At 42.3% G+C, this 13,678-nt stretch overlaps 1 protein-coding gene and 1 pseudogene across 3 annotated transcripts; both read left to right on the top strand.

Moving 5' to 3' along the window:
- The first annotated feature begins 753 nt into the window (after positions 1 to 753).
- Positions 754 to 5,298, top strand: LOC144634808 (uncharacterized). 2 transcript variants are annotated; one of them, XM_078493843.1, is made up of 5 exons: positions 754 to 880; positions 1,038 to 1,100; positions 2,572 to 2,613; positions 3,774 to 3,800; positions 3,831 to 5,298. In XM_078493843.1, the coding sequence occupies exons 1-5, from the start codon at positions 836 to 838 to the stop codon at positions 5,043 to 5,045; spliced, it is 1,392 nt and encodes a 463-aa protein (XP_078349969.1). In that variant the 5' UTR covers positions 754 to 835; the 3' UTR covers positions 5,046 to 5,298. The 2 variants fall into 2 exon arrangements, with proteins under 2 accessions (XP_078349969.1, XP_078349968.1); XM_078493842.1 differs by having other exon boundaries at positions 3,774 to 5,298.
- Positions 5,299 to 6,819: 1,521 nt separating this feature from the next.
- LOC144637164 (uncharacterized) lies at positions 6,820 to 12,494 on the top strand (annotated as a pseudogene). Its single transcript, XR_013567675.1, has 4 exons — positions 6,820 to 6,918; positions 7,075 to 7,143; positions 10,043 to 11,797; positions 11,868 to 12,494. The product of XR_013567675.1 is annotated as an uncharacterized LOC144637164 (transcript).
- Positions 12,495 to 13,678: the final 1,184 nt, after the last annotated feature.

Here is a 13,678-nt window from a genome sequence, read left to right as displayed (position 1 = left end):
AAATTCGTTAAATTTTAATCTGTAAAGCTTACGTTAGACCTGGCTGTTCTATTAATTTATAATTCTTCTAATCGTCCTTTGATGTAAATAAAGGTTATTGGTGTTGCTGTGTGAACTAGTGGAACATTGTGGTTGGATTTTTGTTTACAGTCACGCGTATTTGCCTGTAACAAGTGTAATATTTCACGACAAGAGCGCTATGGATGTTTATGTTGAGCGGGTTGAGCTATCTTTTGTTTTGAACAGTAAAAAAACATCCCAATTTCCGTTTGAAAGGAATACACTGGCATCAATTTTGGTTGCTTGCAAAAACCATATTTTCTCAACTTAAAATAGTTGTATGAGGGACGGACCTGCAATTTTTATGAGCGAGAGTTTTTTTTCACCTCCCGTTTTTTTTTTTATTTTTTTTTTTTTTTTTTTTCTCTCGCCTCCCCTTTCCCGATATTCTTTTCATCTGTTTTTCTGTGCTGGACTGTTTTTTTAGGTAATTGCCCCCCACCTCCCACCCCCTAAAAAAGTAATGGTCCGTATCACTAATAAAATATCTCTGAGAAAAAAAAAAACGTTGTCTGCTTGCAGTCCCGTTTTCCCAATGTTCATAACGCGAAAATACGTACTGAAGGCCGGGCTAAAGAAGATCCTTCATTGCCTGTCTTGTACAAAGCTGCCAAGAGCGTTGCGTGAAACGTTACGTAATGGAAATATCAAGAATGTGATTGGCTACTGGTCGAGAGCGTCCGATTTCCTCGAGGAACCCTCGAGGTTTGCGAAAACGACCGCGTTCGTCAATCTTGGTAGGAGTCATTCTTGGTCTTTATAAAGTTGAACCGCAATGTCAGACGCAGGCGACAATCAACAAGTAGAATCCGAAACAATGGTAAGAGGTTTTTTTTTGATAATTTGATAAAAGCAATCGAGCTTTTCAAATTATCCATATTTGAAGTTTGAACTAATTTGTCGATCCTGGTGGACTAGTTCGTTTCAAAACTCGTTGTTTCAGTGCAGCTCAGCAAGACTGTTCTTTGTTTCTTTAGGTTGAACCTGTTAAACGACGAGGACGACCAAAGAAGAGGACTCCGACAAAAATTGTCCCAAAGGTATAAATAAGATCTTTAAACCGCTATTTGCAACTGCAGTGTCGAGTGTCGTGTTTACAACCACATGTGCAATGGCTGCGACCTGGTCGCGGTAAAGCTGGCGCTGTTCGTATGGACGCGCGCTGCAGAATCGCGGCTTCATCCGGTTTAATGATATAAACACTGCAACACTGCAGTCTTTAAAATCCTCCCTGATAGCAATAAAAAAAGCCATTGGTGTACCATGTAGAGGGAATTTTGGTGAAAGAAATCTCTGCGCCACAATGTTCAAAATGGCGTATTTTTCTTCACGGAAAGAAGAATCTCAAATCGGTGTTGCGCCATAAGCTTATAAAAGTGCTCGACCAAGGAAAGTGCTTTATGCGTTTTCATATCGCCTATCAACTAAAGTAAAAACCTTTTGCAACAAAACAACCGAAACAAAAAGTGTTCATGTGATTATAAAGGATCAAAGTTAAAAATGAAGAATGGCTTTTTGCCTTTCCATGTTATATCCCCCTGGAGGGGGGACTCCTCTATGAAAGGGGCGGGGATGCTCGTCCGAAATTTTAAAAAGAACCCCTAAAAGAGACCAATTTGGGCATGGCTCAAGCTTTTCTTGACCCTAAAAGATACCGAAAAACTAAGAATAGAATTTTCATTGTGTGGTTCCAAAAAATATCCATACTCCCCCCACAGAAGGGATTGGAAATTCTGGGGAGGAGGAGGGTCACAAAGACCCAAAACTTTAAAGCAATGTATGAAGCTAAATTGGAATTTCCAGAGGGGTGGGCAGTGGTTGGGCAATGCGCTAACTTATGCAGAGATGTTCACGCTCCAACGGTCATATGGAAATGAGCATAATACGTCCGTTGACCCATCATGCACCGCGATCGTAGGCCACACACCACCTGAGGGGTGGGGGTTCATAGGGCAAATCATTTCCGTGGGGGGGTAAGGATATTTTCTGGAACTACACATTTGTATATTTCTTCACGCACAGCCCTAAACGAGACCATTTTGGCTAAAAATTCTGGCGTTTTGCCCCTAACACCCAAAGCAAGACCAAAAATCCGAAATTTACACCCCTAAGCGAGATGGCAAGCATCCCCATCCCTTTCATATGGGATTCCCCTCCCCAAGGGATATTCCCTTCCCTCCCCTCCCGACCTTTTTAGTTCCTCTCTATCTTTGGTTTGTCTAATTAACAAAATTATTAGACTACAAGTCAACTAGGAGCAACACATGCATAATCATGTTCCATCAGCAAGTAGGAAACAACAGGATTGGGAGAACCAATCAGATTTGTGGATTTTCAGTAGTAGACAGCTGAGTCTTTACTAGAGGGTGGTTTAAGGGTATTTTCTTGAATGGTGATCAGCCCTTTTTATTTCCCGTGAAATGTGAAATGGCTATTAATAGCACTCCAAGGGACCCGGCCTCAGTGGTACACTGAAATTAAACTGTTTCTATTTCTCCCTCTCTCTTTAAGAGTAAAAAACCAAGGCTCAATGAAACAAGTGAAGGATTATTGGTGAGTTGAATTTTCTTCGCCAGTCTTACATGATGCCTTATAACATTTTTAAGTCAAATACAGTCGAACCGCTCCTTGTGGACACCTGCTCATATATGCCTAATATCTAATGGAAAGCTCACTTGGTCCCAGAAATAAAAAAAAAAAAACAGAATTCATATACCGTAATTTCTACCTCTTTAATACAGAAACCTCTAATACAAACATAAGCTTGCAGCTCTGCCTCTTTAGTGTCTGTATTCAAGAGATTCACAAGGAGTTCGATTAAGTTGGATTAAGTTTATCATGATGTTTTTCCTAAAAGAGGTTCATTTTCAGTTTAATAGTCCAGGCATGTTTTAAATTGTGAAAAAACAAACTGAATATTTGCCAAAAAGTAATTCTTGTCAACTCCTAAAATTGAAAATAGGTGTGCAATAGGTACACCCCTATATACAGGCCAAATCTCCAGGGGCAGATCTAGGGGAGTGTGCAGGGGGAACACCACCCACTTGAGATGACCTGTGGCTTTCTTATACAACTGGTATTCTGTAAAAAAAAAGTCAGCTACACCATTCCTTGGTGGTGCACCCCCTCCTAGGAAACATCCTGGATCTGCCCCTGATCTCCCAGTCTCTCCCATATGGGGTGCCAAATCCCCTAGATAGGAAGGAAAGGGTTTGAAAAATGTGTTTTCACACTAATTATGGAAGGAAAATGTAGATAATTGATGCATTTTTGTGGTTGAAGCTCTGATTTTACTCCATTTTTGGGATGGAGAAGAGGCCTAACTCAGAATTGGCTGTCTCCTCATTTTCAACCTTTTTTAGGTTGGCATAGACCTCTATTTATTTTTGCTTAGAAAATCAATGACCTGTAGCCATGGATGGATAATGAATGAATAATTTTGATTAAGAATCAATCTGTTGTTGTTAGGAATGAAGAGAAAGGTCCTGTAGCATGTCTGGAAATGCCTATAAGGAGCTGGGGTGTCATAGTGAGGATGGTCCTTTCCTTGCTCTATGATGGGGAGGGGGGAAGGGTGGGGGCAAAAATGTCCAGCCTCTTTATAGGCCTTAAAAGGTTTTTAGCAAAAAGGAGGGCCCAGGCACCTCACCTAGATGTGCTACCATATCTTTAATGATGAAATGATTTAATTGTAAATTTGCCCATTTCAACAGGCAAGTAATGAGATTCCTGCCCAACAGTTGACTCAGCATACAGTGCCCCAGCCTCCCCATACAGTGCCTCAAACTTCACATGCAGTACCTCAGCATTTACATACAGTGCCGCAGCCTCTTCATGCATTGCATCTACTTTCAAATGTGGCACCTCAGCCTCAACAAACAGTACCTCAGCCACCTCATGCAGTTCCTCAGCCAACGCAAATAGCGCCCCTGCCTCCACACCCTGGTTCCATTGAGGGAGCCTCGCTGCCAACATTTGTCCAATTTGCAGTGCCTCCGAATTTCGTTCCTTCGCAAATGGTAAACAGTACACTGCAAACTCCTCTTCAACATGGTGTACCGTCTTCCTTGACAGCCCCCCAGTCATCCACCTTGAGCTTACTTAGTGCTCTTCAAGATGACAAATTTGGGTTGATACTGCCTGTGTTGTTGAGAATGGAGCACAAGATAGATCAGATTATGGCAATGATAGGAGCTCAATCGAATACTGGAATAAGCAATATGCCCCAAATTGGAAACCAGTTAAATACCACAGTGGGAACCCAATCAAGTGCCACAGTAGTAGGAAACCAATCAAATGCCACAGTAGTAGGAAACCAAACAAATGCCACAGCGGTGGGAAGCCAATCAAATGTCATAGCAGTGGGAAGCCAATCAAATGCCACAGCGGCAAATGCTGCCATGACAGGAACTCCATCCATTGCCACCGCGAATACACCTCAGGCTAACCCCACAGCGATGGCATCTCAGTCAAGTGCCCCTACAGTGGGAAGCCAATCAAATGCTAGCTTGACAGAAACGCAAAACCAGGGGGATGCAGATACGGGATGCAAACTTAACACACTTACACCACTATCATCTTTTAACGCCTCAAAAGAGCCACTTCCTGGAATGTCGTCCCGTCAACGTATTCAGCTTGAAATGGCCAAGATAACAGAAAAAACCTTGCCAGATGATTTGAACCTGCCCATATCGAGAGACGAGATCATCGCGCTACACGCGAACTCCAAGTCGACAATGAATTTTGCCGTGCGGTTGCTGCGGGAATTATTCAAGCGAGAAGAACTCATCGGAAGAAACCTTAATGGAGCCCGAGGCAAAGAGAGAGTAGATCCAAAGAGGGTTGCAATAATCAAAGAAATCGTGTTCAAGATTTATCGTACATCGCCATCAGATAAAGAACTGCTATGGAGGTACTGTCACAAAGCCATGGATTCCTATTTGCGTAAGATGCAACGCCCAATTGTCGTACAGGAGCAAGATTAAAGAATCTCTGTCAGCAGATTCCTGTTTTTTTTTTTCGGTGTACAAAATTACTTCAAATTGGACGACAATAAGTAACTAAAAAGAACAAAGATGTTTAATACAGTGGAAGATTTAGACGGACTTAGAACGACGAACTCGATTGATAAATGTTGGCTACATTTTGCAACATGCGCCGCCTGCTCTTTTAAACTTATTTATCTTGATTTTTACGTTTAGTTTTAACTTGTATTAATAATACGTGTGTGAACATTTTGTACTTAAAGTTGTTATTACTGGTATTACATGAAAGTCGAAATTGTTAGTTATTGACGTGTACAAGAAAGAAAAGATTATCGTTGTAGTTAAAACTTCGACATGGTAAATGGTTAACTCTGAGCAGACGGCGTTTTTCCTTCACTCCGCTTTTCCCGCCCTGGCACTGGAGAGGCCCTGCCAGGAGGGATTGTTCAGGATTATTTTCTTTAACCAGTTTTTCTATAAAAGAGTTTCAGTTTTGTAGAGCAAACCGGAAATTTACTTCACCGAAAGTTAGGTTGCGCACGAGGATTGATTGACATATTGACAGCAAGAGTTTAAAATAAAAGTCAGAGGAGGACGCTGTATGCCATAAATAATCTTGTGGTTGTTGTTTGGTGGTAGTTTTTATCGGGACTTTTGCCAACTGGAACTTTCGATTTTCGAACTGTCGAACGGGAAATTTAGTGGGAACCTATGGAGAAACAAGGATCCCGTGTCACTTGTCTGAGGTTAAAAATCTCCCATGTCGGTGTTTTATCGTTCTTTACGCTTGGAGGTGCGTCGCATCCAGACCCAGTTAGACCCCTTCCCCGATTTCCGAAATACCAGGATTATTGTGGAGGAGGACGCTGTATGCCATAAATAATCTTGTGGTTGTTGTTTGGTGGTAGTTTTTATCGGGACTTTTGCCAACTGGAACTTTCGATTTTCGAACTGTCGAACGGGAAATTTAGTGGGAACCTATGGAGAAACGTCTGAGTTTAAAAATCTCCCATGTCGGTGTTTTATCGTTCTTTACGCTTGGAGGTGCGTCGCATCCAGACCCAGTTAGACCCCTTCCCCGATTTCCGAAATACCAGGATTATTGTGGCTATATGTCACTGAAGCGCTGTAGATCACCAACCAAGAACCAGGATTGATTGATGTAATGTGTTAGAAACATTCTAACCAACTCTTTTGTTCAAATTCAGAGTCAAATTCCCCACCCCTGGGCACCTAGTAAATGTCGAATTCCTACCCCTTGGGAAAAAATTTTCTGTTAGAGACATGAAATTTTCGACCCGGGGGCAACACCCAAGTGTTAAAATCCCTTTCCAGGGGTAAAGCTAGCCTGAATTTCAGACATCCCTCTGTGCTCGCCTCCTCGAGGAGGCGAGCACAGAGGGATGTCTGAAATTCAGGCTAGGGTAAAGCTGGCTGAGTCAATTTTCCGTGGGTAGCCCCCCACCCTGGGGCTTAACATTGACTGGTGCATAACCGGTCGTGTACACTTGAAAGCGCAGGTTGCCTGTAACTGAACAGTAATTAAAAAAGTATTAAGTTTTGTACCCATCAGCTCGGAATTTGGATTACTCAAATTTTCGCTTCAAAAGTATCATGCACATTTGAGACAACAGAAACCGAGGCCGCTGCATCTGCAACTTCCCGTCCCGCGTGATCAGCCCGCGTGGAACACGCGAGCCTTCACACGATGAAACAATGTGATTGGCTAATGTCAGCAATGTGCTCCTTTCCACGAACGAAACTTGAACGCGTCTTTCGATAAAAATCTCCCAGTTGAGAAAATACTGTTTATCGAAATTTTCATGCAATGTCAGACCTAGTTGTCCTTGAAGAACTAAAACAGGACGACACGGTAAGGAAAATATCTTTGAGGGCATTAGACAATATTAATTTTCTCGGGGCAGCTAAATACGAGATCGAATATCACTTTGAAAGGGAAAGCTTGCAGATAACTTCGCAACGCAAACGAAGGGCTGTTTCGAACTAATTGCTTCTCACATTTCCCCAGGACCAAACTGCTGGATGCAAGAGAAAGGGAAAAGCTAGAAAAGGAAGACCAAGAAAAGCAGTCGCTCAGGTTTGTTTCACAGTTTAATCGCAGAAAGTGCGGCAAATCGAACGCGGTTTTGTGGTGTTTACAAACGAAGTTTGCGATCGTGTCGCGGTGAGGTTGTATTGTTCGGCTCACGCGCTTTGTAGGTGGCGTATTTTATATTGACTGGGGTAATCCTGACCATGAAATATGACTTAAAAGTCTACATTGAAATTTCCTTATTAGAAAACTTGTTGAGGGAGCGCGCCGTCGTTGGAAACTCGTTTTACTGAAACACTGTACTTTGCCCGCCATTTTATTAAATATGGCGCCAAAATACACGTGTGAAAGGTCTGCATTCGCGTGCGTTGAACATGTTTTTTTCGTCATACTCACACCACTGCACATACCATTACTTAGCGAACATTGTACTGCCATTCTAATGTAGACAATAAAATACAACTTAGACAAACAAAAAATTGGCTGTGGATGCAGATTATCTGAATTTTAAGAATGAAGACAAATGTGCAACTTCTTGTGTATAAATTTATATGGGTGAAGGAAAAAAATGGCTCAGTCTGGCTCGAAAAAAAAAAGAAAAAAGATCCCACCAGCCAAAGAAAGACCTGGGGGTTTCTTAGAGGTCTCCTCGACCTACCTTTAATTTGTAATATTCAAGTTATGATAACAACAATGATGGTGATGAAGATGATGATGATGATGATGAAAGCTGAGCAACAAGAAACCCAATTGATTTGGAATTTTCCTGTGTATTTTCTCCTCCATAAATCCACAAGATTTGTTGATCCTGATGAGAGAGAGTGGGAGTTGAGAGTTGGCAATGGGGGGTATGTAAGGAAAAGGTGACATAGAGGTGTAGATAACCTGCGATCAGGCGTTATTTTTCTCGCGGCGGAGGGGTCAACGGAAAAAGAACGCCTGATACAATTACTTGTCGAGTCGTCTGTAAAAAGTCCAGAATCTGGACTTTTTTCTGATTGGTCAGAAAACAAAAGGCAACATTAGAACTCTATCCTGATTGGCTAATTGAGTTTAAGTCTAATTTCCGGTCCAAAAATATCGCGCGTAGATGATTGTTATCATGGCGGGTGTTGAGTGGAATGAAGTAGAAAGCGAGTTCTTCTAGCTTTTTGAAAATCTCTCAAGAGTTTTGTGCACAAAACATTTAAAGACGAACAAAGGGAGTGTATTCGATGAATAGTTTGTGAAAGAAAAGATGTTTTGGCGGTGCTTCCGACGGGATTTGGCAAGAGCATGATCTATCACCAATGGTGTCAGAGAGTATTACATCACACCACCAAAGACGCCAGACGATTGTACCAGTAACGAAAACTACGACCTTGAAATGTCTGACCTGAGCCTTACACAAAATCAGCTTTTGCAAAACAAATTTTAAAAACCATCCGATCAGCTCGTTCAAAAAGGGTAATTTAAACACATGTTTGTGAGAGTAAAAATATAATTTGAAGGCGCTAATTACGCTTATCTGATGGCATCGCAGACATTCTCGACGACGTTGACAGATATTTTAATTAGGGGGCGGCAGACGACTTGACAAGTAATTGTATCAGGCTTTCCTTTTTTTCTCCTTCCCTCCGCCGCGAAAAAGAAAGCCTGATCGCAGGTTAAGGTGTAAATAAAGCTGTCTTCATCATGACCTCAAAAATACCACTATATTATTGCCAATATATAATTTTAATATAATTATCCTATGAGGCATTTTACTGTATTTTATTTACCACATTTTTTATCACTCTTGATACATTTGACAAGCTTAATGGATGGGTTAAAATATAAAATATGACTAGTCAAAGCTGACACCAACAAATTTCTTCACGGACTGAAATTCCTAAAAAATTTATTATTTAACAGTTTTATTTCTTGAAAATCCAGACTTTGAACTGTAACTTATGTTGCGCATTGTCAGGAGAGCTAACCTATTTAACCAATTTCCTAGAGTAACTCCATGAAGTGGAGTCTGATAATAACAATAAAATATATATGCCCAGTATTATAAGTAGCTTTATTAAGGGCAGTACCGGTCACAAGGAACAATGTCCACACAGAAAAGACCAAGGGGCGCTATGTCAGGGTCGGCCGGGTTTTTGGGTTCGGTTCAGGGCAATTTTAATGGGTAGGCTTTGGGCCTTGGGTTAAGTACTCGTCCCAATTTGTTTTTTTCATGTTTGAGGGAAATTTTGGGTTCTGGATCAGGTTTTGGTTATGGTTACCACTTACCCCCTGGCCGACCCTGCTATGTCCCGAGCTTTGTTAATACGAAATTTATTCCACAACTTGAAAAAGAGCTATAGAAACTTCCTGGTCAAATACTTCAAAATATAGGACCTGCAAAAAGCACTCTGATTGGCTGATTTTAGTTATTGGTTCTCTCAATTGCCCAGTCTTGAAATAACGTGCAGTTCCAGAAAAGATCCATACCCACCTCCGAGGGGGTGGGCAGTCTCAAAAGCCAGAATTTTGAAAGCAAAGTATGGAGCTTAAGAGGGGTGAGGAGGGGATTCAGACCGAAAAACCTTCTGCGGAAGGGGCATAAATATCTTAATAATAATAACAATCTTTTATTAGGAAGCTCTATCACTAAAAGTGGTTTACATAGAGGTCCTAACACTAGATATATATTATATCATGATACAATTAAAATCTATAAATAAGAGCTAAAACCGGAACAACACAATGTAACTTATTCAAATTCAAACAGATATCCACATGAAAGATTGCAAAAAGATTAGTTTAATCTTTAACTAAACTCAGTGCGACAAAATTATATTACTGGTATACATGCCTTTTTGCTAAGACATGAAATTGAACCCCCCCCCCCCCCTGACGTTCTTCAGCCCAATATCAATCCCTCTAATATTTTGCAGCAGACTGACACACTTTATTTTTATTAATATTTTATTAGGTTATCACAATGACTGAACCTTCAAACCAACAGTTTCCCTCAAAGATAGAACCTCTGCCCCAACAATCAGTACTGCAGCTCCCAGAAGCAGCAGCTCAGTCCCCTATCACTGTACTGCAGCCTCCACAAACAGCATCTCAACATCCACAAGCAGTGAGGGAGCCTTCACGATCTGGAGTACTGCAGCCACCAGAAGAAGCACCTCAGCCGCCTATCACTCAGTCTGTACTGCAGCCTCCACAAACAAAACCTCAGGAACTACAAGCAGCCAGGGAGCCTTTGCAATCAACACTGCAGCATTCGCAAGTATCACCACAGCCTCCACAAAGGTTGTCTCAGCTTTCAGCACCACAGCCTCTACAAACAGAACTGCAGCCTAAACCAGCAACATCTCAGCCACAACAAACAGCACATCAGCATTTACAAGCAGGGCCTAAGCCTCCCATCACTGTACTGCAGCCCCCAGCAGCAGCAGCAGCAGCAGCAGCACTTCAGCCTCCACAAGCAGAAGTACATCCTCAACTTACAGCTCCACAGCTGCCACACGCAGTCCCTCAACCTTCACAAGGTGCTGCCCAGCCTCCACAAACAGAACTACAGCCCCAAGGGACATTGTCTCAGCCGTCACCAATGGTATCTCAACCTTTACAAGGAGCTGCTCAGCCTCCGCAAATAGTACTGCAGCCTCAACAAACATCGCTTCAGCCGTCACAAACAGTATTTCGGTCTTTACAAGGAGCAGTGGAACCTCCACGAACAGAACTGCATCCTCAAAGAGTGACACCTCAGCCACAACAAATATTGCCTCACCCTTCACACGGAGCACCCCATCCTCTGCAACATCAACGTTCAACACCTCAGTCACCACAAATGGTGTCTCACCTTTCACAAGCACCTCAACCTTCACAGTTGCTAATACAGCCTCCACAAACAACATCTCTGCCCCCACAAACAATGCTGTACCCTCAACACACAGCAGCTCATCCTCCACAAACAATTCTGCAGCCCCCACAAACTATGCTTCATCCTCAACAAACTGTGTTTCAGCCTTCACAAGCATCAGTTCAGCTTCCACAAACTGTTCTCCAAGTTGCACCTCAACCTCCACAAACAGTGGCACACCCTTCACATAACTTGCTTAAGGCTCAACAAGCTGTAGCTCACCCTTCACACCCTGGATCTTTTGAGAGCAACCCATCTTCAGCATCATTTGCCCAATTTGCATGATGCCTCCCAATTTTGTTCCTCCACCAGTGGTAAACAGTACACTGCAAACTCCTCTTCAACATGGTGTTCCGTCTTCCTTGGCAGCCCCCCAATCATCCACCTTGAGCTTACTTAGTGCTCTTCAAGATGACAAATTTGGGTTGATACTGCCTGTGTTGTTGAGAATGGAGCACAAGATAGATCAGATTATGGCAATGATAGGAGCTCAATCAAATGCTGCACTCAAAATGGAAAACCAGCTGAATCCCTCTATGATGGGAAACCAGTCAAACGCCGCTGTCATCGGTGGTAATCAGTCAAATGCTGCTGTCACTGGAAACCAGTTCAACGCTGCTCGGGTGGGAAGCCAATCAAATGCTTCTGTGATAGGAAACCAGTTTAATTCCGGCATAATTGGAAACCAATCAAATTCTACCATGATAAGAAATCAGTCAAATGCAACTTTGGTAGTAAACCAGCTGAATGAAGGAAACCAGTCAAATGCCACCATGACAGGAAATCAATCAAATACACCTGCTACCGCAGATGGTACCTCAGTCTATTAACCCCACGGCGATGGAAACCCAGTCAAATGCCACCATGATGGCAAATCAATCAGATGCAAACACCACCGCAAATGTACCTCAGTCTAACCCTACGGCGATGGAAACCCAGTCAAGTGCCTTCACGATGGAAAGCCAATCAAATGCAAGTTTGGCAGAAACCCACTTGAATGGCACAACGACGAAAAACAAGGGAGATGCAGACACCGTGATGGAATTGCCAAGCGCCGAAACTGCCAAAACGATTATCTCTTCAAACACTTCCAGTGTACGTCCTGGTATGTCCACAACTCAAGGCCGTGTATTACAGCGTAAAATGGCAAAAATAACGGAAAATACTTTGCCTGAAGATTTAAACTTCCCCATATCGCGTGACAATATCATCGCTATGCAGGCGAAGTCCACTTCTACAATGAACTTTGCTGTGCGATTGATGCGCGAGCTGTTTACGCTAGAGGAACTAGAAGGTAAAAATATATCAGGAGCTAGAGGAAAAGATCGGGTGGATCCTAACAGAGTAGAAATAATCAAAGACATTGTCTTCAAGGTTTATCGTACTTCACCATCGGACAGGGATCTTGTATGGAGGTGTTGTCGTAAAGCAATGGACTCCTTTATGCGTAGGATGAAACGTGACCGAGCGCTCAAGAACAAACTTGCTGCCGACAAAAACGATTAATATATTTTAATACGTATTTTCTCGATTAACGCCGGGTCCGGCCGGTCTCGGGGGGTGGCCCCCGTATCGGGTTAGCTGTAGGTTGCCAGTCTGTTGTCGATCTTGCTTGGACCGGGCTCGATCTCAGGGTCACGCGGGGGCGTAATCGTACGGTACTCTCGCTTTGAATTTATAGCGAAGGCTTGTAAGGTATTGATATGATGGTAGTCACTGAAACTTAATGGTTGCAGAAAGTTGAAAGTTGATTAAGATATTTTCTTTTAAAAAACAAATTAACAGAGTAAAGAGTCAGTAAAGTTTGCATATATTTTTATAGAGCATTCGTTTAAGCTTTTTATTAACCTGGCACAATGTACTGTAACCAATCACAGCGAAGATATTAAATCTCAGCCAATCAGATGCAAAAGCAACCGTAAATTGGTTTACTCCGATTTTCCCGCGCTAGTTATCAATTACTGGGTACGTTTCCCCGCCATTCCACTGGGTACGTACTTTCCCGCGCTTACCACTTGTTAATTCTGAAATGTGCATATTTTTGCTTTGAGTTCTGATTGGTTCATATTGCTCTTAGCCTTCGTAATTATTGGCTCTGTAAATGGTCTTCATTCGCGTAATCACAATATACAAGTTGGGTTTGAAACTTAGACTGCAATACGTCGCGATCAACATTCTATTACGCTAGGATTTACGCACAACTCAGAAATGTACTTTGTACCATATCTTTACGTTGCGTAATGCCTGTATGTTGGACTTTTACAATTGTGTAATTCCTTTATTACGTCAGACTCACAATGTAAGCTCGTGATCCTTAGTCTTAGTTCAGTTAAAGCCTTGCTAAGCTCTAGTCACCTAAAACTGCAGCTTGGACGCCTGCCGGACCGTGTGTTCAATTAAATGATGTTTTGAGTACCTTCGCAAGCATGGGTTAGCAGTTTGTTCTTGTCCCGTTAATCACCCCAGACAGCCACCAGAAGGGTGAATTTCACAATTCTTTAGCACCCTTTTTATGTACTCTCGTTTGTTTGGTAAAAAATCAAGCAAAAATTTTTTTAAATCGTCACGCGCAGGACTTGTACTCCTACGGGTGTTCTACTCCTGCTTTGGAAAATAAAGACCTACTAATTTAACCTTTTGTCGCGTTCTTGTTTTTTGCTATTTTTTATGTGTTATGTATTCCGCTGTTGCTCT

The sequence above is a fragment of the Oculina patagonica genome, chromosome 13 (genome assembly GCF_052425735.1).
Source record: "Oculina patagonica isolate OP01 chromosome 13, crgOcupat, whole genome shotgun sequence".
Lineage (NCBI taxonomy): Eukaryota > Metazoa > Cnidaria > Anthozoa > Scleractinia > Oculinidae > Oculina > Oculina patagonica.
The sequence above is the reverse complement of the archived record's forward strand: the minus strand, read 5'-3'. Positions and strand labels throughout refer to the sequence as shown.